Source organism: Eucalyptus grandis, chromosome 3 (genome assembly GCF_016545825.1).
Source record: "Eucalyptus grandis isolate ANBG69807.140 chromosome 3, ASM1654582v1, whole genome shotgun sequence".
Classification (NCBI taxonomy): domain Eukaryota; kingdom Viridiplantae; phylum Streptophyta; class Magnoliopsida; order Myrtales; family Myrtaceae; genus Eucalyptus; species Eucalyptus grandis.
This window is the reverse complement of record NC_052614.1, coordinates 69,696,726-69,724,108: the sequence shown is the minus strand read 5'-3', so window position 1 is coordinate 69,724,108 and position 27,383 is coordinate 69,696,726. Positions and strand designations below refer to the sequence as shown.

The 27,383-nt window shown below is 41.5% G+C and overlaps 3 protein-coding genes across 6 annotated transcripts; 2 read left to right on the top strand and 1 right to left on the bottom strand.

Annotated features, from left to right (window-relative positions):
- Positions 1 to 2,247: 2,247 nt before the first annotated feature.
- LOC104438450 (protein CHLORORESPIRATORY REDUCTION 6, chloroplastic) lies at positions 2,248 to 5,117 on the bottom strand. Of its 2 annotated transcripts, XM_039309183.1 has the most exons (5): positions 4,762 to 5,117; positions 3,831 to 3,962; positions 3,537 to 3,745; positions 3,209 to 3,420; positions 2,248 to 2,585 (listed from the first exon to the last, which is right to left on the bottom strand). In XM_039309183.1, the coding sequence occupies exons 1-4, from the start codon at positions 4,982 to 4,984 to the stop codon at positions 3,214 to 3,216; spliced, it is 771 nt and encodes a 256-aa protein (XP_039165117.1). In that variant the 5' UTR covers positions 4,985 to 5,117; the 3' UTR covers positions 2,248 to 2,585; positions 3,209 to 3,213. The 2 variants fall into 2 exon arrangements, with proteins under 2 accessions (XP_039165117.1, XP_010049902.2); XM_010051600.3 differs by lacking the exon at positions 2,248 to 2,585 and having other exon boundaries at positions 2,997 to 3,420.
- A 7,336-nt stretch (positions 5,118 to 12,453) lies between these two features.
- On the top strand, positions 12,454 to 16,662 carry LOC104438451 (protein NUCLEAR FUSION DEFECTIVE 4). Its single transcript, XM_010051602.3, has 3 exons — positions 12,454 to 13,036; positions 14,760 to 15,661; positions 15,928 to 16,662. Exons 1-3 carry the CDS (start codon positions 12,713 to 12,715, stop codon positions 16,412 to 16,414), a joined length of 1,713 nt encoding a protein of 570 aa, XP_010049904.1. The 5' UTR covers positions 12,454 to 12,712; the 3' UTR covers positions 16,415 to 16,662.
- Positions 16,663 to 24,315: 7,653 nt separating this feature from the next.
- On the top strand, positions 24,316 to 27,308 carry LOC104438456 (putative clathrin assembly protein At2g25430). Of its 3 annotated transcripts, none has more exons than XM_039308985.1 (2): positions 24,316 to 24,815; positions 25,126 to 27,308. In XM_039308985.1, exon 2 carries the CDS (start codon positions 25,144 to 25,146, stop codon positions 27,067 to 27,069), a length of 1,926 nt encoding a protein of 641 aa, XP_039164919.1. In that variant the 5' UTR covers positions 24,316 to 24,815; positions 25,126 to 25,143; the 3' UTR covers positions 27,070 to 27,308. The 3 variants fall into 3 exon arrangements, with proteins under 3 accessions (XP_039164919.1, XP_039164917.1, XP_039164918.1); XM_039308983.1 differs by having other exon boundaries at positions 25,122 to 27,308; XM_039308984.1 differs by having other exon boundaries at positions 24,919 to 27,308.
- The last annotated feature ends 75 nt before the right edge of the window (positions 27,309 to 27,383 follow it).

Sequence of the window (27,383 nt, the reverse complement as noted above, 5' to 3'; positions counted from 1 at the left end):
CAAAGTGCACCATATTCTCCACCTCCACGATTTTCATGCAGCCTCTTTTACTTTCCGCCGAACTGGTCGGTCGCAAAATCTTCATAAATCTCAGGTTCGTAGGTCCCAGGACAACTCAAACTTCCTCCTGCGGTGACTTGAGACATCCGCATCTGTCGTCTCTCTAAAGTCTCGCCCGCTTTGTCATCCCTTTCGGTGGTAAATTTCAGTACTTGGAAAGACATGATAAGAAGTTAGGTAGTCCTTATGAGCTCTCCAAAAAGATGAACATATGGAGTCATTGTTGCTACCATCGCCTACAACATAACCATTCTTCTCACTGGGGTAGAGAGAGAGAGAGAGAGAGAGGCGGTGGTGTAGGGCTATTTAGGAGGTGACAAAGGCGACCGTGACTGGATAGAGGAACGATGGCGAGGAACTCTCACCAAATGAGTGGGGAGTGAGGATTTTCTTAATTAGGACCTTAGATTCTCTCCGGTGCGTAGGTAGACGAAAAAGTGGCGAGATTTCAATTGAAACCCACTATTTACCGAAGAACATTTCAAGTTTCCTAACTGAGAAGTTATTACACAAGCATAGTATATGTATTAAACCGAATCAAAATCACTGAAAATAGTGGGACTCATGTGTTGCCCCCTCAAATTCGACCCCTTCCAGGTTCAGTCTAGTACATAGACTAGGCCAACCGGAATAATTTTTCTTACTATTCACTCAACCAATCCGTCTGATCTCGAGTGCATTCCAAAAGCTGAGACAAAATCAGGTCCACTTCCCACATCCTTTCCATGTTACTTTCTATGCTTCCTCATTTGAATCGTGTGATATAACCTCACATGTTTCCTGGGTACACCATCACATGGGACTGTGCCCGCCAAAAACCTTGACATTTTGATGGCAATTTGTAGGTTGAAGATCTGTCGAGTGAACCTGCACAAAAAGTCGCCGACCATTTGAATAGATTGACGGTGCTTTTCAACAACACGCCAAAGCGAGACAAGATGGAAGGTCGCTGACCATGGCTTGCCTCAAAACTGCATGTGCAGATATATGCAGCTGCACCAGAGGACCCCGGTTCTGCACGGCAAGTTATATAGGAGGAAAAAAACTTGATTTGGAGACTCGATGTTGATTGTTTACCATCTTCATCAGGTGGGGATATGACAGTACCAAAGATTTTAGAATCAGAAGTAGAAGGAGAGTAAAGTCTGCCAAATCAGTTTAATTAATCCCATTTTAACAAAAATATAAGCTCCAGGCGGGATTAGTTTTCTCAGCAGATTGAAATGTAGCATCTACATATATCTAAGCCTAACACCTGATCTGTTTGGGAAATACAAGATTTCATCATTTGATTTACAAGGGCCGAGGATGGAAGCTCAAGACAGAGTCGTGTGATGCAGGAGTCTCACATATGATTCCCTGAGAAGGGAGTGGCTACCAACTGGAGCTTCCACCAACTACCACCGGTCAATTCAACTTGGGGGGTTGGAGACAAAAGAAAGATCAAGGCAACATATCGGTTTTCCTTTATACTCTACTTGGATATGTATTTACACTATTGGATATTCTGTTGCTTTTTCTCCAAACAGGAACTGCCAATTTACAAAGATCATTAACCAGAGAATTTGATGACCAGTGCCGAATCTTTCTATGAATTGCTTCTTTTGCCTCTTTTGCTGTCAAAGTGCCTGTGGTACGGGTTCATATTTGGTTAGTCAAAGCTCGTGTAGAGCACTTCCGGCAGGATTCATCATCTTGGCAGGAATTCTTTTAAAATTGGGAACCTACGGGTTTTTAAGATTTTCAAAGTTTTAGTGGGAGACAAAATAGGATGAAATCTGGAGTTTTGCCTTTTCTTGTCCTTCCCAACAATGAGAAATTAGGAAAGTCAATAAAAGCAACTTCAGCAAAGAGAAACTCAAATCTAATACTCAGTTATGATTCTGGACAAGCTCATAATAAATTATTGGGGTATGTACCTTGGATTCTTCTCAATATACTGCATTCCCCCAACGAACTATACCAATCGCAGAGAAACTTATTTCTTACAAATATGGTAATCACAAAGATGCAATGAATAAATGATACCAAAAACACCAACATATTGATGACTAGATAAGAAGGGACGGAAAATATGCATGTTTATTCCAATTGCGAAAAAATGGGCTCCGATTGGAGAAACTTCATGGACAAACACAGGAAAGAATTTGTAGTGAAATCCGTAATCTTGAATGCAATAATACAGCATTTTAATCCAAATGATAACTTTCTATAAATGTGAATGTCCGTAAGAAAAACATAATACAATTAGAAGAAAAATCAGCAACTTATCACAGATCCAGGAACTACAACTCCCGAGATCTGATTTTCATACACTCTGCCAGGACAGTGTTGGCCAATGTAAAGTATGAGTGCCAACCAAATACAGCATCCCAAAAACCCAACAGAAACAACTAGGTCAAGAAAGGACTAAATTTGGGGCTCTGACTTTTCTGCACGATGGCATGAATAAAAAAGGATTGCCTGTAACACAACCTAATAAACGCAACCTGACCCTTCTTTCTGCAAATCCAGAACATGGAAAGCTTCCATGAAAATGCAGATTAGTTCATTGCAAATGACATTGCGTTAATGTCAAGAAGAGAGGCATAAACAAGCATGCGGCATTTTCTACTTTTCCACTTATATTTGATCAGCATGTGCAGATTAGGAATTACAAGTCAAATTAGCGGGAAAAAAAAAACTAAATCTTATCAATTCTCATCCAATGTGAACTCTAAGCCTAAACATAAGATTTCAAGCTAAGAAGCTCAAGAGAAATTCCAAGAGGTATGCTACAGCAAACAAAACTTCAGTTCTTTGAAGCACTGCGTAGAACCGGGATGACCACCTTAGTTTCAAGGGAAAGGAGAACCATTTCCAGTGGAGCGGTGAAATGCATAGAGATTGGAAAGAACACCAACGGCAAAAGCACTTTGTTGGGCCGACACTGACACTGAGAAGTGAAAGCTAGGGGATCGAATGGGATTAGACAATTATCTAAGCTGGTAAAATATCCTGATTGGTTAAGACAATTGCAAAATTCCATTCACATGTTGATTGTGAACGTTCATCTTTAAGATATCATCTTTACAAAGTTGAAAATCATGACAAGATGCTCTATATCGAACTAAAATAGTGCTGCAAAACCATGACAGCTTCAAGCTACCTTCTTCATGATGGATCCAGCGGATGTTGATCTATCAAGTTGAACAAATCGTCTCCAATGCCAAACCCAAGCATCCTAGCCATGTCACTTGTTTTAAGCCTTGGCTTAGGAACATTATGTTTCTTCAACCAAGTGTATACCACCATCACTTTGTTCATGATGAATAATTCTAGTGCCTCAGGATTGAAGACAACTCCCATTCTCATATTCATCTGCCAACATATAATTAAATATTTTAACCTATTTTTGATGGAATATATCTCTTGCACAAAATTTTATTCAGAATATACATTGACAATTAGTCATCTGCAGACATCGAGTTAATTACCTGGTGAGGAACCAACATAGCTGCATAACGGGCAAGCTCTCCAGCTCGCCAGTCCAACAAGACAGGAAGCCATGGATAAGTAGCATCAAGTCTCACAAACCAGAGTCTTATATCTGGAAATTCTGATAGTTCTCGAGGATCTCCAGGATCCTCCCTTGTGTAATTGATACTAAACCCAATTGTACGTTCCAGATAATCCTTGGGCTCAGCTGAAGCAAAGAGGAATGAAATTCCCATAAAATTTAGGCCAAACATATGGACTACGGAATTTCGGTATATCTCTCTAGTGCTTACCAGACAAGGGAGATGTGATTCCAGTGGCCACTTGAAATGGTGATAAGTCAAGGCCACGAATGGCATCATTATCTATCACTACTTCAAAACGGCCCTCAGTTGGGGGCATTGGCGGAGCAATTTTTGATGAATCTGCCAATGAAAGTGTATTAGTGTTTACCTTGTGCCCAAACAAATCTCCCTCCCTCCCTCCCTCCTCTCTCTCTCTCTCTCTCGCCACACCATATGTTCTGCTTCGAGACATCGGTCTAATATTGAAGGTTAGATAGTGAGAATGAAAAATCCATTGGATTCATCACATATTGGGAAGAACATGACCCCATTATGTTTGAAAAAGTCGAGAAGGTTATAACTTGAAGTGATCGACTAATTGATGATGCTATGCTAAGCACAGACTAAGTTAAACCCATTTTCCTTGAAGAACCGAAAAATCAAACACCTGATACATCACTAGAAGTATCAAGGCATTAGCATCCAGGCTTTAGGCCCTCAAGCAAATTTTAGCATGTACAGAGAAGTTAATTTCCACAGAACATTGCATAACTGTTCTGCCGCTTTGAATGCATATATATATAGACCATCCCAATTGTCAGGAACAATCTTGCCAAAAGCACAAGCCAAAAAAAGTACATCATGCACGTTTCTCCATTGCACACTCCTTCATGGGTAGGCCGAGCTAAAATCAGGGGAGTGTGGACTGTAGTCAACATGGAGTAGGAAATTCAGCAGCTTGAGCAGAAATGATCAGGAACTACACCGGTATCGCAACCCGATGAGAGAGCCACTAGCCTCATAAGTTTAACTCCAAGACACCAGCACATCAGCAGAAAAATATCTAGACACAACTAATCCAATGCCAAACTTAAACCGGATTCGATCAGCACATACGTCGAACACTTGACATGCCATCTGCTCCGCCAGAAAGTCTTACCTTCTTCGTCGCCGTCAAGGGAAAGGTCGAAGCTCCCGGAGGGGTTGAAGGCCACCGAAGCCGAGACGTCGGCTCGCCGCTCGCTCAAGCGCAAGGTGGGCAAAAGGGTCGTGGAAGTCGAGGTGGGTCTGGAGGGAATCCATGGAGGGGAAGAGGGAAGGAGCCGAACGGGGGAGGGAGACAGTGGGAGCAGGGGTTTCACGGCAGCGGCCATGATAAGCATGTCGGAGAGCGGTCATGTGTGGTGGTGGACGTGGACGACGCAGGGTTAAACGTTGTCCTCTGTCCTGTTCGTGTTTCGGGCAATCGGTCCACCGATCATCGTGGCCTTATGTTTCATCTATCCAACTCGGTTCGATTCTTCATGGAATATTTACTGGGCATTTTCTGAAACTTCTATTGTATTTTTAAGTAATAAATGTTAGCTTAAATGTAATTCAATTATGCAGAAATTCCTAGTCAAAAGACCTTTATTCATAACAATAATGTAAGAATGGAAGAATCTCGAGAATGCAATTACCTTAAGAATGCAATAATCTTGAAAAAAAGGAAGTCAAATTTCTCTCTCTTTAACTGATTTCTCTCTCTGAACCAACTTTGGAGGATAGAATATGCTTTTTCATTGCAATTCACGTGGGAGAGAGAATCGGATTATTTTTATAGGTTATCAATAAATGTTTTCAATAAGTGCATTTGAGTCTTCAGTAATTGCCTTTAATATGTACCGTCCATCAAAGTACATTCTATCTTCGTAACAGTTGCGACTTTTCATACACTATATGTTTTCAGCACTTAAATAGTCATTAATCATCAATCAATAAGTGCCTTCATTGAGTGCCTTTTAGTTTTCAGCTTTCCATCTCTTAGAATTTCGTCTTGTAGCCTTCCATCGATTTTTAGCATTAGACAATTAATTATATCCACAATTACTTTTACAATAAAACTTAGGAAAAATCTCAAATAAGGGCTCGAAATTAGTTCATTTTCTCAAAAAAATGATCTAAAGTGGACACTGTATCAAATAAGGACCAAAAGTGACTAATTTTGTCTCAAATAAGGACCCAAACTTTCAATCTTATTTACAGCTTGAGGTAGTTTTGTCCAAGAACATTTTTTCTTTATTTTTTTTTCTTTCTTCATCTTCCTCACACCTCCTCCTTCGCTCTACACTACCTCCTTCTTCAACACCATAATTAGGCCCCTACCAATGACCTCGTGAGCTTCATGTCATCACGTAGTTGGTCCTAATGACAAGAAGTCGGATTGGAGTTATTTGCTACTGGCCACCTTCTCGGATGCTAAAATCTTCAGTTCCTCAAGATGCATCAAATTTCTGCTCGCTTGTGCTCAGCCTAGAGCTCGAATTGACCTCCATCTGACGACGACGATGTTGGATTTTCTATCAGGGGCAGCGGTTGATGAGGTTGAGAGCTCGAATAGGACTTGTCAATGGTGGTAATGGGGCAACGGAGTACAATGGTTTCTACAGTTAATGATGTTAGATACGACTAATGATCAATCTCAAGATGGGGCATCGATTGAGGAGAAGAGCTATGTCAATGAGAATGACAAGAGTGTGAGTGGGTGTCTCCAGACTAGGGATTAATGAAAGGAGCGGCATTGCAAAGGGGAAGGGGGATCCTTGAAAGATTGAATTTACACAAGAGAGGTAAACCCAAATTTGAAATTGATGAGGCAAACTCTTGCCGAGGTTGAAATAGTCGCTAGTTGCAACAAAATTGTTCTTTTGCGTGAAATTGTTGATCACCAAGTGTTAATTGAATAGAGGCATAAGTTAGTCAAACAAGACGATCTGACGATGCTTGGATATTGCTACTCTGTTGTTGGCAAGTAGGACTGAAAACAACACAAAAAATTGTAGTTGCTGGGTTAGCGGAAGGCTCAAAATAAGTGGAGTTTGATGCACTCTCGAGGTGAGAGAAATACATTGCCAAAGGGATTAGTTGCATAGCTTGGGAGTTGGACAAGAAGTTGAGTCTCGGCAAAAATAAATTTATATTATGGCTTTGAGATCAAAATTTGCGATGAATGTTGGAATAAAAAGAACTTATTTTTGAAAGCTCATTTCGGCTTCGTGGAATTGTCTCCAAACCATTTTGAGGAGCGGAATTTAAAATTTTTAACATGTTAGACTACGTTGTATGGCTCATGTTAAAGAAAATCCAATCTTAGTCATACAGTGAGATGACACAAAGCAATGGAGGGGCTGATAATGAGGTGACGTAGAGAGTGAGAAAGATGATGAAAGAACTAAACAACTCCGGGTCCTTAATTGAAAGTAAGCTAGCCACTCCGGGTCTTTATTTGAGATAGTGTCCACTTTAGGTTATTTTTTGAGAAAATGGCTCTACTTCAAGTCCTTATTTGAGATTTTTCCAAAAACTTATTAACTGTAGATTTTTAAGTGGATGAAAAATGACCTATAACTCTTTTATTATCTTTTTAAGCGTACTTGGCAATAATGAAATTATTCAATCCACCAAAATCTCAAGAAGCTAAAGGAGTAACTAAAATAAATAATTTTGACACGTGTTAGGATTTGAAAATTTGACTTTGAGAGACATGAGTCCATGGTTTTTTTTTTTTTGGTAACCGAAGACTCCACCACAGGTCCCCCGTGTCCGAACTGCACCGAAGGGCCAAGCCCCCACTTCAAGTCCTTATTTGAGATTTTCCTAAAAACTTATTAACTGTAGATTTTTAAGTGGACGAAAAATGACCCATAACTCTTTTATTATCTTTTTAAGTGTACTTGATAATAATAAAATTATTCAATCCATGAAAATCTCAGGAAGCTAAAAGAGTAACTAAAATAAATAATTTTGACACGTGTTAGGATTTGAAAATTTGACTTTGAGAGACACGAGTCCATGGTTTTTTGTTTTTTGGTAACCGAGGACTCCACCACGGGCCCTCCGTGTCCGGATGGCACCGAAAGGCCGGGCCCCTATATCTTAGGGGAGATTAACATAGGACCCCAACAATATGACCCGCCACTTATAATGCTAGCAATTGCGAGTTTCGAACTTTCGACCTCGGCGATGAAAGAGAGACTTTCAAGCAACACAGCTACCCATGGTTGAATATGAGTCCATGGTTTGTAGACAAGATAAACAAAGTTGGCCACTTGTTATGCTTCTTTTTGGAGGTTAGAGTTCGAATAACACATGATTTGCCATCCGCGCGGTAATCAATCATCATCAGAGGATGACCATCCAAAGCCCACCATTTTAGTCATGTATCCACTTGTGAGCAAAGTTTTATTAAGTAGAATTATTGTAAGATAAAACTTCGGAAACAATCATTGCCATCCATTAAATAATTGGTGTTGAGCTTAGTGACATGATCAGTGTTGTATGCGTGCCTTCAGGGGAAATTATTTAATCAGTCAAAAACTTATTATACGGATATCAATTAAGTCTAAAATTTTTCAATTTTGTTAATTTAATCCTAAAATTTTGTGCAAAATTCCAATATATTCCTTCCAATCATTTCTTCTCGAAAATCACGTGATAAACCGAGAAGTCTCCGAAACCAATTGTTAAGAATAGTGAATTACATCGTTGACGTGGCAATTTGCCACATAGGGCAGCTAATGATTACTAGACCGTCGTGTCAATGATTTCCGAGGAAATTTGACTAGAAGAATTATATTTGAATTTCATGCAAAATTTTAGGATCACATTAGCAAAATTGAAAATTTTGGAATTGAATTCACATATACACAATAACTTTAGAACTAGTTACGTATTTTTTTTTTTTTTTTTTTGGTAAAGACTAGTTAGGTAATTTTTCCTATAATAGATGGTGAAAAAAAATTAAGTAGGTTTTTGGGCTGTAGTAATTCTCACTGACATTGTGCATTATTTTCTAGCATAGTAATAAAAATTAGATAGTACAAATCAACATTTTTTTGTGAAATTAGGTTTTTGGGCTATAGTAATTCTCACTGGCATTGTGCATTATTTTCTAGCATAGTAAGAAAAATTAGATAGTACAAGTCAACATTTTTTTGTGAGGGGAAAATTGTCTAAAAAGTCCTAAACCTATTGTAGCCCATTTAGTCATAATTATTTCAATTTTGCTAATTCAGTCATAAACTTTTTCACTTCTTATCAATTGAGTTAATTTAGCCAATTTTGAATGGAATTTGCTAACTTGGATGGCTAGCGATGACATGGTATGTTTTTAATAATATTTTAATATTTTTTGATATTTTTAATGTTTTTTCCTTTTTACTTTTTTTTTTTCCTTTTGAATTTGGAGTTTGGCAGTTGGTTGACCCTCATCGGTTGCAAGGGCTTGTGTGGCCTCGCTTTGGCTGGCGAGGGCATCACAGCCCTTGCCCAAAGTTGGCAAGGAACCTAGTGCCCTTTAGGGGTGTGCAATGGGAACCGCCCGAACCGGTCGGTTTTGGGCGGTTCCCACACGGATCTGGTTCCTAGTTCTTAATCTTGGAACCGGTGGCGGTCGGTTGGTTCCGGTTCTAAGGTGGGAACCAGGACCGACCGGATTGAACTAAATTTTTTTATATATAATTTATATACATACAATTAATAAAATATATAAACATGATAACTTATTGCAACGAAAATTGCAATTTGAGGTAGCAACCTCTTATGTGGCCAAGAGACCATTAAAACCCTTTTTGTTACTCTTTTATTTATAGAAAAAAATCTCCTTGTTAGTTTCATCTTCTACTCGACGTGAGACTAAGGCTCCAAGAGACCCGCAAGGCACTTCAAACCTCCAAGAGTCTCACGTTGACTAAACATTCAAATAGTAGAAGAGAGATTGTCTATAAAATCTAAGCCAAGCACAACCTTTAGACAAATTGGTCATGGCCTTCATTGTTTAAGTTAAGTGTGAAACACATTAAGTATGAACCACACAAGTGAAGTTTGAATATTTTATACGTGGAAACATGTGTGATTATTTTTGTTGAATCGCTCGATAACCGAATTGGATTGATCAATCCGGAGCGCGGTCACTCTTTAGTGCAAAAAGTAGAGCCAATTTTGTTGGACCAAATCGAACTAGACCGGAACCGATGGTTCGGTCCAGTTCCTGGTCCTAGGACCAAACAGTCCGGTCCACAGTTCGCAATTTTGGGAACCGGTGCTCTTAGTCCGGTTCTCCGGTTCCAAGGTGGAACCAGATCGAATCGGGAACCGATCACCCCTAGTGCCCTTGCTTAGGACTAATGACAATCGACTTGCTCTCGCCTGTGACCGATGAGGGTTGATCAACAACCCTGGCCAGCCCAAGCTAATAAAAAAGAAGAGAAAAAATAGTTAAAAAATTCAAATTATTATTAAAATGTTATAAACAAAATTGCTACGTCAACGTCAACCATCAATGTCAACAACTTTTAGCCAAAATAGACCGGATAGACTCAATTGGCAAGAAATGAAAAGATTTAGGATTGAATTGGCAAAATGTAGAAACGTTTAGGATCGAATTGATAAAATTGAAAATTTTAAGATTTAATTGACAAATGTACAATAAATTTAGGACTTTTTGGACAATTTTCCCTTTGGTGGGACAAAAAAACGCAATTTTAAGGTTTCATTTGTTTTAAGGAGAATAAATGATTTCAATATATATATATATATATATATATATATATATATATATATATATATATTAAAACGATCACTTGTATTGTTTACAAAAATAAATAAATGAAAAATATTTTTATTATCCAAAGATGTTTAGAAATAAATTAATATTGATAATAAAAATAATTTTCATTGACTAATTATTTCAAGTGATACAATTGACTAATTATTTCAAGTGATACAAATATTCATTCAATTTCCGTGAAAGAGATGAAGCATAAAATGATTGGTTTATGACCAAATCAAACTTTAGAGATTCCCAAATATAGTAAAACAAAAAAAAAATTGATTTTATTACGTGATAGTCACTTTTTCTCAAATACAGTAAAACAAAAAAATTGATTTTAGTACACTTTTCCCAAATATAATAAAAAAAAAATTGACAGTCACTTTTACCGACAAATGATTCCTTCACTTAGTTATCTAGCAATACTGTGCATATGAGCGAACTCATATGATGTTTTCATTCCCAATCTTTACTCCAAAGTTTCATGGACGCTTTTGTACAGCATCGAGCCGAATACAAATTATATATTACAAAATAAGGAATAAATTTTAATTTATAAGTAGTAATAATATCTAGGACAATTACCCAATCAATTACCCAATCAGTTCTAAAATTATTGAATGTATACTAATTTAATCTTAATCTTTTCAATTTTGCCAACATAAACTTATACCTTAATATGAAATTTTAATGCAGTCTTTCCAGTCGATTGCCGCTAGGAAATTGTTGACTTGACATCGAGTTATTGTCGGGCATTCTATGTGGCATGCTAATGTAGACAATTTACTTGATACAACGTCTTATGTAGATCATCATGTCAGCGAGTTTCAACAGCAATTCATTGAAAGGACTTTATTAGAGTTTCGCTTTGGGCTACAATGGTAAAATCGGGAAGTTTAGGACTAAATTGACTTCCATTCAATAGGTTTATAATTAAACTAGCAAATTGCACCAATAACCGCCAATAAAAATTTCACAATTCTAATTTCATGCATTCTACCTTTAAATGTTTCAAATTGACATTAAAATCTCTCTCCTCCTACACTTACTTAATTTGTTAATAACTAGATCATACGTCAAAGTATTATATCTTTCTTTGCATTGCAAAAAAAAATTATATCTTTATTTCCTGCAATGCGTGCGCATGTATCTTTTGTTGTTTGTGAAATTCTTTTAAATGAATGTGATGATATCAGTCATCATATGAGAATATCTTTTTTTTTATTTTATTTTAACAACTTAAAAGTTTATGGACGATATTGCATATTAAACCAAAGTTCATGGACCATTTACATAATTATTCCCACCGGAATAAGCATGGGAGTCACGTGTGCAAGTCGGCCAATGAGCTTGAGCCCTTATGAGACTAAGTTGGTTATGTCAGGATTATTAAATAATAAATCACACATTTATTTAATAGCTTAAACTTTTAGAAAGAGGATTTATTTGAGAAAGTTTTGCTCTAGGTGGCCCACTGTAGGCCATAATTTGAGAGTTTCTCCACAATTAGTGTATTAGGAAAAAAAAAAAATCTTCCCCTTCCTGCTTGATAATTGTGAATTGTGACTTAAAATCAAGATCACATCCATTACATCCCAGCTCTCCTTGACCAAATGTATCAAGATCTAAAGACTTAATAAGACAATGTTCATGCTTAATTATGGGTATCTGTATGCACTATGATATAGTTTAAAATGTAAATCACATCTCGAAATGCATAACAGGGGATGCGAGTCTTGCAAAGGAAACTTCCCTGGACGTTGAGGATCACTAGATCTCAACTGGCCCCCTTTTCCCATTGTGGTTAAAGACAACAAGTTCGCCAGGAGACAAAAATGAAAAGGCTCCTAATCGCCAATTAAAGTAAGAAGGACGAGTGCTTGTCGACAGAAGCAATAAATTCCCCCTAGCAAAAATCTAAATCGTAGTTTTTGTTCTCACATAATTCAACCAAGCTTAGGATCTTACACTAATCTAGAACTCCGGCCCCCACCATATACTTTATCTCTTTTTTCAGACACCAGTTACGTGGCCAGTGCTACTTTACTGGACATGCAAGAAACTTCAAAAATCTGTCCTCCTCCAAGGTTGGTGCCCAAGATGCCAAATCATCCTTTGCCCATGATTCAGCTCAAAGACAAACGTGAAATTTCCTTCCCCTGACCCCTCTCTCTCTCTCTCTAGACCCAGCATAAGTACGAACACGAAGAACTCACACCCGTCGTATCATCTAGCCCTCCTATAAGCACAAGCACAAGATGGGGTCGTTCTTGAGCTGAGCTGCAGACACACCCGTCCAGCCATGGCGAGCCTGAAAGCCGGAACGAGGCCGCCGTGGGTGGGCTTGGGAGCGGCGGTTTGGGTTCAGATAGCGTCGGGCAACTCCTACGCCTTCCCTCTGTATTCGCACTCGCTCAAGTCCGTTCTCGGGTTCAACCAGCACCAGCTGACCCTGCTCGGCGTGGCCAACGACGTCGGCGAGAACTTTGGGCTTCTCGCCGGGTTCGTCTGCAACAGGTTACCTCCTTGGATCGTCCTGTTGATTGGGGCTATAGCATGCTTCTCCGGCTACGGCGTGCTCTGGCTCGCCCTGAGCCGGACGGTCCAGTCTCTGCCTTACTGGTTGGTGAGTTTTGACTGGTAGTTTTTTTTGTTTGTTTTGAATTTGATCGTACTGAAGTTTTTCTTGTTTTATAACCTTTCTGGACGTGTAGCATGGTCTTTAGTTTGAAAATGCTCGGTTTCATTGCCCACATTGAGAGTAACATCAAGTTCTACATCTTAGAACGAACTTGTTTTCTTGATCATTCTGGTTTCGTAACGTTTTTATTTTGATGAACTTCTATGTCTTGCTTTCTGGCATATCAAGACCTGAGAACATCTGGATCAAATTGAAAGGTTGACTGATATGATGTACATGTTGATGGTGCCATCTAGTGTTTTTTGCAAACTAGAGAAATTTCTGGGCCAATTTTCAGTTTGTTTCGATAAAGCGGCAACAAGGAAACATAAGAACAGAGGGACCCCGAAGGATCGTTTCTTTCTAAAGCTGAAAACATGAGAACATCAACAAATGAAGAAAGCCCAAAAAAAAAGGAAAAAACCACAATCGCAGCGAATCCTGAACTAGGCTTCTCTAGATGAAGGTTGTTTTGAGGGAGGGTGTTCGATGATCGAAGACTTCAAGTTGAAGTCTGTCTATTGTGTTCGAGACAAGGAAAGATATTTTCTTAGTTTGACAAGGAAAGATATTTTCTTAGTTTTCTCCAAGTACCTGGTCATTCACGAAATCCCTGACATATTTTATCAGGCATGGGCTGGTTGTTGGCCATATAATGAAACCGATGGATAACAGACAGTCAACGTGAAATTCCTAGCTTAAATGCTTCAATCGTTTGCCACGAATGCCTGGAACTCGGGAATTGTTTGAACAGGTCAATGTAAGAGAAGTAGACCCTTCAGGTAGATTAGACCGGACCTTTCAGGATTTAGGATGGTATTTGTGGCTTCCTAGGTAACCGTGATAAGGTGCGAATTTATCGAAGGAGCAGATACTGCGCCAGAGAATGTTTCCACTTTTGAAATGAACCCAGTTTTACGATGCGGAGTCCCTGCTGATTCATCCTCCAAATTGTCTCTTGCTTTATGTCTTTGATATGTATGTACTGTATGTTTAAACTGCTTTGCAACCTCAATGTGGCTCAGCTAATGATGCATTGATGCCAAAGGAACATGTATATAAAGATTGTCGGATTCCATGTTTTCATGGTTACCAGAAACATCTATCCGAATTATGCTATAAGTTGATGACGGTCAATCACATCATCATCTGTTAACTCATCCTTGAAGTTTAATCTTCCCTCTGTATTGAAACGGTTAGGAACCTTGTGGCTACATTAGCACAAGCAAAAGTTTTGGTGCTTCTAGCTAAAGACGTTATTTTCTTTGGTGACTATTGACTGATGGTACATTATTGGAATCTCTTGCTGGCCACAGGGACTGTGATGATAAAACTCACAGAAAATGTCGAAAATCAACTTTGTGACATGAAGCAATTACAGATCACTGCTATCTTGCTGGAATCTACCTTCATTTTTGCCGAAGTGGTTTTTGCCTCCTTATTGATCCATGGTCGTCGCCCAATGTGACCATGTACTCACTTCCCGAAACATTGTGTAGACTTGGCAAACAGACTTATTTCATGCTCAGTATCTTCTCTGAATTACCTTTAGGCTATACATTCTCAAAATCGTAGGACGATATTTCAGTGGAGCAAGATTGGCTTGACATGCTATTCCCTACATCAATTTTTGACGTCCCTTCACCTTTTGTTATAATTTTCACTGCAGCTATGGGTTGCTTTGTGTGTCGCCACCAACAGCTGCGCGTGGCTCGGCACAGCCGTTCTGGTTACCAACATGAGGAACTTTCCTGCTGACCGAGGCACAGTTGCTGGGATTCTCAAAGGGTACTGCGGCTTAAGTGCAGCCGTCTTTACTGAAGTTTATGGCGTCATGCTTCACCATTCCTCTTCCAGACTCCTCTTGTTCCTCGCACTTGGAATCCCGGTTTCATGCTTCATCACTATGTATTTCATCAGGCCTTGTGTTCCAGCCTCCAGCGAAGACTCTTCGAAGCATGGCCACTTCATGTTTATACAAGCAACAAGCGCTGCACTTGGCTTATACGTTCTGACGACAACAATATTGAACGACATCCTTCCTCTGACTTCTAAATTATCTTACTCAGCAATTGCCGTAATGGTTCTCCTCCTTCTGGCTCCTCTTGCTGTCCCTGTAAAGATGACATTTTATCGCAGCAGTAGGGCTGTGATACAGGAAAGCCAAAATGACCCTTCCGATGGCATTGTTTGTGAAGGACGTGAAGATAAATCTGAACCGCTTCTCTCGAATTCTTCGACGGAGAAGTACCTTGGAGGCCCTGATGAGAACAATGATGTGTCTGAGATTAACATGCTTTTAGCAGAAGGCGAAGGGGCAGTGAAGAAAAGGAGGAGGCCTAAACGGGGAGAGGACTTTAATTTCTCTGAAGCTCTCATCAAGGCGGATTTCTGGCTTCTGTTCTTGGTGTTTTTTGTTGGAGTTGGTACTGGGGTTACCGTCCTTAATAACATGGCGCAAATCGGGATCGCAGTAGGCGTGCACGACACAACTATTCTCATGTCCCTGTTCAGCTTTGGCAACTTCGTGGGTCGGCTTGGTGGAGGTGTCGTGTCTGAACATTTTGTCAGGTTAGTAGAGCACTGATTTCTGAGCCACATCTATATCTACTCTGATCACTTCTTTATATGTCCTTAGAAGCTTTTACTATTTCAATTTTTTTGGCAATATGCGATATTGTGGATGCCTTGGGTGTCCTGAATTTAATATACCTTCAGAAAACACTTCTTAGGCACCTTTGCATTTAGAGTTTGGCCTTGTACTTTGCGTATCTTGTTCCAACTTCATAGGATTATCCCAGATGAATCACCAGAATCTAAGTCAATACTCCTCGCAGGTCAAAAATTATTCCTCGTACCATCTGGATGACACTGACTCAAGTAATCATGATCATCACGTACCTTCTTTTCGCATCGGCTATAGACGGAACACTTTATGCGGCAACTTCACTACTCGGGTTCTGCTACGGTGTTCAGTTCTCCATCATGGTCCCGACCGTCTCCGAGCTTTTCGGGCTGAAGCATTTCGGCTTGTTGTACAACTTCATCTCACTGGGGAATCCCATTGGCGCGTTCCTCTTCTCAGGCCTCTTAGCCGGTTACATATATGACAACGAGGCAGCTAAGCAGCACGGATTTGATGTGCTCGCCTCGACCATGACTTGCTTGGGTCCGGATTGTTTCAGGCTCACCTTTCTGATTTTGGCTGCAGTGTGCGGCTTTGGCGTAATTATGAGCCTGATTCTGACCATCAGAATAAAACCTGTCTACGAGGCTCTTTATGCCGGTGGATCGTTCAGGCTGCCTCAAAGTTCAACTCACTGAGGTCTAGTTGATATGCCCGAGTTTTTTTTTTTTTTTTTCCCTTCATTTCCAGACAAGAACTTGCTTACCAGGTTCTCTTTCAGAAGTTGCTATTCCAGGAATAGTCAATTTTTTCTAAGCTCTACTATATGATGAGAAAACATGGAACCAAGACTGTCCATTTCTTAAGAGGAAAATTGTATATCTTTGCGGTATACACATATTCAGAATGTACAACTAGAAGTTGCACAGTTTCTTTCCTGCTATAATTGTGTCCTTGCAAGATATGGAATCATGCAGAAGATGTGAAAAGGCAAGCTGAATCATATGAAGAACCAGCCAGAACATTATTTAGATCGAAAAGGAGTAACTCATAATCGAAAAGACAAGGCAAGAGTAGGACTATCACATTAATCCTATATTATAGTCATTTTGCCAACAAAATCATAGCTTTTGAATGAAAATTTTACGTACTTAAAATATTTGAAGTTCAGTACTACTAGGCAAACTTTTGAGAATGCTGGGACGTGGCTTTTGGGGCTAGATGATGTTAATTTGATCTAGTCAAATGTATATCGACACAGCAAAAGAAATGAGGCACAATGATTCAGTTCGAAGATAGAAGCTCAAATAAACATGAAAATTACAGAATACAGATTAAAATGGCAATCCAGATGAAGGCTCGAGTATTTCAGCGATGAAAGAGATTTCCATACTTGTCCTGGAGGGAAAAGTAGAATATGATGAAGCAATTGTAGAATGTGGTGATGATTACGTCAACATAATGAAATTATTGCCTTTGACAACAAGGATTTATGAACAGAACAACTGGAATTACCAGTAGACGTTACATAACACACTTTGAAGCTCAAGTAGAATGTCGTCGTGACTATGATTTCGCCTTCGCCTTCATTTCCCCAACTATTGTTTTTCCCTGTGGCTTGTCCATTTCCCTGACTGTTGTTATTACCGGTGGCTTGTCCAAATAAAGAGGATTTCCATAGTATCCACCGTTATCGAATGACTGGAATTGATTCTTATGTGATGATTCATCCGACAAGTTGTAGTGTACATTAAAGACTACCGAGAAGTTCAACTTGGAGAGATCATCGGCTATAGAGTGGGCCAAGTTAATGCAGGAAAGATTAATCCCTCTATAATGGTCAGTGCAGAGAATGACCAGGTAAATGTCCTGCAAGCTCATTGTGAGAAAGATATAGCGCACAAATGTCTTGTAAACCTCCTGTCTCTTTGGGGATTCGACCTGTGGCCGGTCGCAAGAAAGATCCAATCCCCTTCCATGAGAACAAGAACACCACGTTCATAAGTGTTAGACCCTTCTCTTTGTTGCGAACTCAACCTTCTCGGGTGGGATTCCAGTGAGCCATTGGTTCTACACAAGAACATCATAACAGTCAAATTCGATTTTTGTGGTTGTCTTGAAATATGAGGAAGGTAACCGTTCAACATCTGTTGCTTCTGTCGAATGAGGCGTCGTGTCTATCTTATCAAATACTTCTTTAGTGAAGTTCATTGGATTGAAGCAACTTGGCGTATGACGAGAAAAGTTATGGACAGAGAGATCGATCATGCTCAATTGTCTCAAGCTGCTCAATTGGTCTGGAAATGTGCCACTGAACTGGTTAGCTCCAAGCTCAAGCTAGGATGGTTTCCGACCCGACCAGGGATAACTCCGTCAAAATCATTACTGCTAAGGTCCATCCTGACCAAACCTGAGCTCCTAGAGAGGCATGCGTGATGGAAAAACTGAATTTGTTCTTATTTGGACGAACGTGACTCAGAGATTGCGGGCTAAGGCACAAATGCTATAGCGCCCGACAGATCTTTTGCCGAGAGGTCCAAGAATTCAAGCTCTTCTTGCGACAAACCACCTAGCAACTGATTATTGGCCAAATCAATCGCCACTAAGTTTGTCATGTCACAAATCCATCTTGGAATCTCACCGGAGAAAAGGTCATTGCTAAGATCTAGTACCTTCAGACTCATGAGAGTTGACACGATAGGGATCTCCCCATGAAATTTATTGTGGTCCAACCGAAACGATCCCAACCCTGTAGCAGCGTCTTCTGAGAGCTGAGAGACTTGAGACCGAGAGCAAAAGAGGTTCATGAAATTACCAGACTGGTACTCTGATCGGCTAACTTAGTACCTTGGACTGTTACATATCGAAGCGATGACTTCGGATCGCTTGAATTGAAAATATAGTTGGCCTATCACATAACAGAGAACAGAGAAATGTATGCAGAACCACGCTCGAAAAACACATATGGTTTCCTACATAATGATGGTCCTCGTCTATCACATTACCTATAGGATAGATTGCTGTCGGTGATCCGACAACTGCACAACTGAAAATTCGTGTCTTTCTACTAAGAATCATCCTCATGGGTATAGACTTCGGAGAGAAGTATGATATGATGCATAACCGAGCAAAGCATGTTCAAGAAGATGATGGATCAGGGCCTTTCTTACTAGGAAGGAAAATGAAGAATTCAAAGAAATAGAGGCCCATGTACATATTGCAATACCCAAATTCCCCAATACATTGAACTATCTATTCTCTTAGGCTTACTAAAACTCAGATGCTGGGCAAGCTCATACCGAACCACCAGTCCAAACTTGTTCGCCTGTTCTCACAATCAAAAACATCCCGATCCTCCTCCTTCCACCCTTCCGTGCCTTCTCACAAAAATAGGCTCACTGCATCGCATCAGAAAGTTATGCAACTAGCATCCCGCAAATATGATGACGGGAAAAGACTCAACATGCACCTCCTTCCACGGCTTTGAGAGGAGCTGCCACCACGCCCGACCCTTTCCTATTGCCCTGCAAACCAGTACCAGGGACTGTGTGGAATTGAACTACTCTTCAATCGCAACGGAAACTGTTCTCCTCATCACAAGGAGTCAGCTATTGGAATAGAGGGAAATATGCATCATGTAAAATGTACTCTCGGCCAAGTACGAAATTCGCCATTGAAAGGCTCTCTCAATTCCTCGGTGGCTGAAAACAGAGGCCTCTGGGCAAATTGAATGGCCTTAAACTGCTCGGCTGCCTGGCTGAGATATCCAAGAACCTACCGTGTTGGAATCGAACTCCACCTCGCAACAGGATGATTGTTACATACGATGCTCCTAAGCTGAAGTAGAAGGTGGCATGTCCGTAAATCCGCATTCATTTCCCCAACTATTGTTATTCGTGGAGGCTGGAGGCTACTCCAGATAAAAGAGGGTTAACATTTATATTTCTGGTGGCTAGTCCAAATAAGCGAGGATTTCAATAATAAGTGCTGCTATCAGATGATTGGAATGGATTCTTATCTGCTATGGCACCCGACAAGTTGCGGGACACATTAAAAAATACCGAGAAGTTCAACTTGGTGAGATTGTCTGGTATTGAGCCGTTCAAATTATTGTAGGAGAGATCTAGACTCTATGTCTGTTAGTGCCGAGAATGATGAAGATATAGAACCTGTGAGTTGAATGTGCAATAGGTTTAGCGCTCGCATGCACAGCTATGAGTAAATCACTGTCATCTGCAAACCCAACTGAGAAGCTATTTGGCCGCAACTCTCAAGTGAGCTGCAATGCACATTGAGACCGCATTTGGGAGATGAAGAAATACACTTGGAAAATGATACTTCCATTCGATCATCTGATTTCAAAGAAGCTTAATACCAAAAACATGTCCTAAAACTACCAAAATGACACTTCATCCCATGATAAAAGTCAGCAACTTGGACAGTGAGAAATGAGCAATTAGGATCCTTTCAATTCCACTAAATTGAGTCTTTTGCAATTCAGAAAACAGAGAAATCTCTAGTGAACCCCGCTGAGAAGGACATATTGCTTCCTACATAATGGTTATTATTCTCGACAAAATTGACTGAAACAGCAATCGGAGATAGTGATATGGACTATGGAGAAAAGTTGCAATCACAGCAAATAACTACGCAAAGCATGTTCAAGAAGACATCGTTACAATCAAGACCTTGTTTACAAAGATTATGCTTGCAGCACTCACAAAATAGAGACATATATACAATACTCCGATACCAAAAATTCCACACTACATCGAACTATCTAGTCTCTAAGGCTTACCCAACTCAGATGCTGAGCAAGCGCATCCCGGACCACCTGCCCAAACCTGTTCAGCTCGCCTTCATAAGCCGGAACCTCCTGATCCTGTTCCTCCCACTCTCCAACTCCATTTTCATCAAAAACCGGTTCGCTGCACTGCATCAGAAAGTTATGCAACAAGCATGCTGCGAATATGACGACTGGGAAAAACTCGACATGCTCCTCCTTCAACGGCTTCGAGAGGAGATCCCACCGTGCCCGGACCCTTGCAAATGCCCTGCGAACCAACCCCATGGCGCGACTGTGCACGGAATTGAACTCCATCTCGATCGAGCTGACACTATTCTCCTCGTTATAAGGAGTCAACAGCCATGGCAATAGAGGGAAACAGGCATCACCCAAAATGTACTGTGGGATCGAGCTCCCATTACTCAACACGAAGTTTGGTCCACTCAGAAGTTCCCTTGATTCCTCCACGGCCGAAAACAGCGGTGTCCGGCACAAAATCGAATTGGGCCTTAAGCTACTAGGCCACCCGGCGGAGACATCCAAGAACCTCCCCTCAGAATCCACCAATGCCTGAACTAACAGGCACCCGTTCCCCCCAACCAATCACCCTCGACGCGAAACCTCCCAAACCCCAAGATCCCACAACAATTCGGCAGCAAAATCCACCCAAACCCCACTATGATCCTCTCCCTATTAGAGTACAGCTCAAGCAGATCCCCCAAATTCTCATTGATAGCCCTACAGACAGCAAAGAACGACCGGCACGCGTCCGCCGAGTCCAGGCCGAACTGCCTCCCGACGGCCTTGTATGGGGCGGCGTGCGCCAACCGGTAGAGGGCAGCACCGAGGGCGTGATCGGGAGGAATGGAAGGCAATGCCGATTGCAGGGAAGGCGAGATGAGGCGGAGGAGCAGCGAGAAGGAGGGTTTGGACATGCGGAAGAAGTGGGTCCACCGGGGGTCGTAGTCGGCGCCGTCGGTGGCGGCGAGGAAGCGGCGGAACCAGCAGTCCCGAGGCGGCGGCGGCAGCGGAGGAGGAGGGGGGAGTTCCGGCGGCGGCGCCGGGAGGGAGAGAAGGGAGGCGAGGGAGTGGAGGGAGGAGGAGGCGGAGCGGAGGTGGGATTCGAGGGCTAGGGTTTGGGGAGGGAGGAGGTGGAGGTCATTGCGGAGGAGGAAGGAGCGGGCGGCGGAGGCGGCGGAGGTGAGGAGGGGGACGAGCGGCTGCAGGCGGACGTCCCGGCGTCTCTTGGTCTTGGGCCCGGTGGCGGCGGTGGAGGAGGCCGCGACCGAGCTTTCGCCTTCGCCGCCGCCGCCGCCGTCGCCGGCGGTGCAGGTGCCGCCGGCAACCATTTGGTGACGGCGAAACGGAGGAGGAGAGCTTTATTCAGCTTCCCATTTCGATGCTTCCGAGGAGGCGATGGAGAAGAAAAGGCTGCAAACTGAGAAGTGTCCTTCAGATAATTAGCCAGAAATTCTTATTTTAAATTACTTATTTATTTTTGGTTAAAAAAAAATTACTTATTTATTTGTTGAGATAAAAATTTGTTTATTTATTTGATTTTTCTAAAGTCAAAAGTGGAACATGATTGCTGACGGATTCAACAAGAAATACCACCGACAAAGCTGACGGATTCAACACGAATACACCGACAATTTTGTCGGTGGAAAAAAATTGGAGAGAGTGGGAAGGAAATTGGATTGATGACTATATGGTTTTTTTTTATTTATTTATTTATGATTAATTTCAATGAAGTATAAAAGTGTAAGGAATCGATGATTTAGGTAGAAAATTTGTTGATACTTATAAATGGTCACATTCGTTCCTAAATTCCTTAATCGGTTTAGAGAATGTAATAAGCCAAATATCCTTTTTTTTTTAATTCAGAATTTCTGCGCAACTAATTGAGGCATTTTAGAAGATATTTAGCTCCGATTGTAATTCACGTTTCAAATTCCTTGACTATGGGCAAGCTACTTTTAATCAGAGTCGCTTATGTAGAAGAAAATCCAACCAACTGGTTTTATGCGACTTATGAGTCATTCTATGGATATTTAGGTAGCCGGCTCTTCACGCTTATAAATCTTTTGGATTATGAAAAATAGCCCCTTTCATAATAAATTAATGTAGAGCCCACACTTTGTCTAGGCTGTCATGAAAATACAGTTTACTTGCATATGATATAGTATTTTCACCAAAATATTAAATAATCAATCATTTTTGTAAGGACATTTTAAATGAAAAAAAAAAAATCTTACCTAGAAAAATAGGGAAAAAAAAGTCATACCCGTTTCTCCAAGAAAACTAATATTATCCTTTTTGACTATTCAAACTGAAAAATTAATACACAACTTTATAGATCAGAACGGATGCTCAAACTTGAACACACAATTCGACTAGATCACTAAAAGTTAAAATTCAACGTAATTGTGAAGTTTCAATTTAAATTCTTGGCGCACCAACTGGATTTTGCATATTAAGCAAAATGAGGAGTTATACCGAGAGCATTTTGCATATTAAGCAAGTTATATTAGGAAATTCTTCGGCACAAAAAACATCTCAATGTGCACACATGCTAACGAACTAGCATTTCAACGAGAAAATGAGTTTTGAAACATCTGGACCGCCTGAAAACGCCATAACTAGGGACTCTGAATCTTAATGTTGATGGGTCGCATCTGTCCAGGTTAGCAGAAGGTGCAATCACTTCCGTTAGCATGGATGGATGATTGCTTGAATTGCTTTTGCGAGTCCCTACTTTGTGCCTCCACACACTTAAAACAATTTACAATTATATTTGAATTGAAGCTGGACTCGTCAAATGGCTGAGTAGTCCGACCCCAAATTGACCGATTTAATTTATTTGGACTCATTTTCATATCACATAAATGTCGTTAGATATCCAATCCGATCCATATTACAAAAATATTTTCATATCTAACCCAATAATAATAATAATAATAATAAAAACTCATATCCAAACTGAGATAAGAGGGAAGAGCTAACGAGCGCAAAATCGAGTGCGACAAAAATGAGTGAATAAAGAGTCATAGAAGTGGATTATGTTCAAGTAAGCTGCGAATCCATATTATTTTATATTTTGTTATTGTAAACCCATTTGTAATTCATTTACTAAAGATATTAATTTATATGATAAGTCTATCCATAAAAAAAAAGAGTTAAGAAATGGAATTATGGCCCGTTTTCAACAAGTGTAACTAGAGCTGGTCTTGGCGTCGGATAATTTGGTGTTAATAAGTCCGGTACAGGACTTCAGTGAATGCTCTCAGACTCATGGCCGTCTTCAAGAACCTTGAGTCGGTCCGCTGCTCTAGTGAAACAAATAGATTAGTGAATTGGGTAGTAAAAGCCTCTAGAGGTTAGTCCCTTTCACTCTCGTAATTGGGCCCGGTTTCATCAAAACGCAAGTGTCTATTCATACCCAAAAAAAAAGGTGGAAAGGAGCTCCTTCTCAAAATGGAAAGTACTTATAATCTTTTTTTATTTTGGTAGATTTCAACGCGCGAGATTAATGAATAAGATTAGGGCAAAAAATGAATGAGATACGAGTCCCGGCTAAATCTCAAACGTCCATTACGCTGACATTTCTGCGCCGGACGAAGCAGAGACGCCCTGTGAGCACACGCCCACCGGGATCCCGACGTGGACCCACCTCGAGAATCCCAGATCGCCGTCCGTTCGCTACCGGGGCCTCAATCGGACGCGCGGAAACAGCCGGTCAACGTCAAAGTTCACCTTCCACGTGAACCTCACGCGTTTTCACGCCAGGTAAAATAAGCCTTCGCGCACCCGACCACTACCACAAATCTTCTTCCTCTCTCTTTCGCACCCACGAAAAGAACGCCTCCTGCTCCGGAGGAAGACAAGCTGCGCCGCGCGCCCGCTAGATCTCCGGCCAGATCAGCGCCTCCGCCGCCGTCCCTCTCTCTCTCTCTCTCTCTCTCTCTGCTCCCCTCCGTACTCCACTCCAGTAGACGAAGAAGCTGTGGTCGGCGGATCCCGACCAGCCGGCGACGACGCCACCCCGCTCCCTCGGCGACGGCACTCCGGCCTGCCTCAATTCGAGATCCTTTCTTCTTCGAAGGGATTCGACGGATCGCCGGTTGTACCGACTCCGCCGGAGCCAGTTTTGTCCGGATCTGATCGCGCTTTGAGATCCGCTTCATCTCTCGCCTTTTTCAGACGCAGAAGACGAAGCGTAGCGATCGGCGATTGTAATCGGCGGATCCATCCGTCGTTCGAAATCCGCGTCGCCGGATCTTAACTTCTCCAGATCCGACACACTTTTTCTAAAGGTAATTTCCCGGAGGTCGATGCTACTTTGACCGCTTCGTTAAGCATAGTGGAGCGTGGTGAGCTGAAGGTGTGAAATGATTAGAACCTATTTATGCGGTTCAGGTTAGTGAAGCCATCGATCGTGCTGAATGCTTCATTGATCGCGTGATTAATCGCAGTGAAAGCATGGTTACTTCAAGCACTAAAATGATTAGATCATCCTCAAGCTGTTGATTTTGTGAAATCACTGGAAAAGCTGGTTAGATCATCATCAAGCGACGCTTTTGAGTCAATTTTGACTAATTTAGCTAATTTGTGCGGTTTAGGTAGGTAAGGGAGACGGTGAAGATGTCTCAAAGCACGATCCGCAAAACGCTGGGGGCTGTCAAGGACCAGACAAGCATCAGCCTCGCAAAGGTGGCAAGCAACATGGCGCCAGAGCTGGAAGTAAATATCGTGAAAGCCACGAGCCATGATGATGATCCTGTGGATGAGAAATACATTCATCGGATCCTGAATTTGACTTCATACTCACAGGGATACGTTCGTGCATGTGTTTCTGCACTTTCAAAGCGACTGAGCAAGACACGCGACTATATTGTGGCTCTCAAATCCCTAGTGGTCATCCATCGTTTGTTGAATGATGGAGACCCAATTTTTCACAATGAGATAATGCATGCGACCAGGCGTGGTGCTAGGTTGTTGAATTTGTCTGATTTTAGAGATGAGGCTCACTCTAGTTCATGGGACCACTCGGCTTTTGTGAGAACTTATGCTATGTATTTGGATCAGAAACTCGAGTTGATTCTATTTGATAGAAAGAGTGGTGGCGGCAGCAATCCCAGTGGAAGTGCTAATGGTGGTGGTAGTGTTTACAGTGAGGATAGGTATGGGAATCGAGATGATTTTCGGTCCCCACCACCCAGAGGGAATGATTATGATTATGGTGATTATAGAGGAGAATATGGTAATTATGGGGGGATGAGAAGGTCAAGGTCATATGGGGATATGAGCGATGGTGTGGCTGTGAAAGAAGGGAAAGAAGAGAGAAGGGTAGTGACTTCATTGAGGGAAATGAAGCTAGAAAGGCCATTGGACCGGTTCTTGGTGTGTAGGCCCACTGATCTGGCAAAGAATAGCAGGTTGATCTTAGTTGCATTGTACCCTGTTGTGAAGGAGAGTTTTCAGGTATATGCTGATATCTGTGAGGTTTTGGCTGTTTTGCTTGATAAGTTTTTCGATATGGAGTACCAGGATTGCATCAAGGCTTTCGATGCTTATTGTAGTGCGGCTAAGCAAATTGATGAGTTGATTGCATTATACAATTGGTGTAAGGATACAGGGGTGGCTAGATCATCTGAATATCCTGAAGTGCAAAGGATTACCAGTAAGTTGTTGGAGACATTGGAGGAGTTTGTGAGGGATAGAGCAAAGAGACCTAAGAGCCCAGAGAGGAGAGAAGAATTGCCCCCTGTGGCTAAGGAGGAGGAGCCTGTGCCAGATATGAATGAGATAAAGGCATTGCCTCCACCAGAGAATTATACTCCTGCACCACCACCAGAGCCAAAACCAGAGCCCCCAAAGCCACAAGTGACACAGGATTTGGTGGATCTGAGGGATGATGGAGTTACTGCTGATGATCAAGGTAATAAATTTGCATTGGCTCTATTTGCGGGGCCGCCAGCTAATACAGGGAATGGTTCGTGGGAAGCATTCCCTTCTAATGGTGAACCAGAAGTGACTTCTGCTTGGCAAACCCCAGCTGCTGAATCTGGCAAGGAAGATTGGGAATTGGCTTTGGTGGAGACTGCTAGTAACTTGTCAAAGCAGAAAGCAGCTTTAGGTGGTGGTCTTGATCCATTGCTACTGAATGGCATGTATGACCAGGGAATGGTGAGGCAGCATGTGAGCACTGCTCAACTGACTGGAGGTAGCGCAAGCAGTGTTGCTCTACCCGGCCTTGGAAAGAGTACAACCCCAGTATTGGCTCTCCCTGCACCCGATGGAACTGTCCAAACAGTTAACCAGGACCCTTTTGCTGCATCATTGAGCATCCCTCCTCCTTCATATGTACAGATGGCGGAAATGGAGAAGAAACAGCATTTGGTTGTGCAGGAGCAACAACTATGGCAGCAGTATGCTACAGAGGGGATGCGAGGTCAAGCCACTTTGGCCAAGATTGGTGGGACAGGTTACTATGCACCAGGTGCTCCTGTGATGCCACCAGTCAATGGGATGGGACCGCCAGCCGGGTATTATTATTCTCCTTATTGATGTTGCTTGCCTATCACCATACGAGTCTGTTTTTTCTCATTTCATCCAGTCGTGTATCTAGTTATATTACAATACGATCCTTTTTTTATTGTGATGTGCGGGTTTTGGGAAGAGGGAAGAGTGAACCCGGGTAGATTCTTTTTGCGGTAGATATTTGGATGGTGACATCCAGTGCATCCTGTACCTGCTCGTGCTTCTTTTGATAATCAGAATTTTCCATTACCACAGCCTCTTATGCAGTCAAAGTATAGACAGAACCGAATCTGTTGTCTAGTAGCTCTGCGCTTTGTCGTTTCATGCGTAAAAGTAGACTG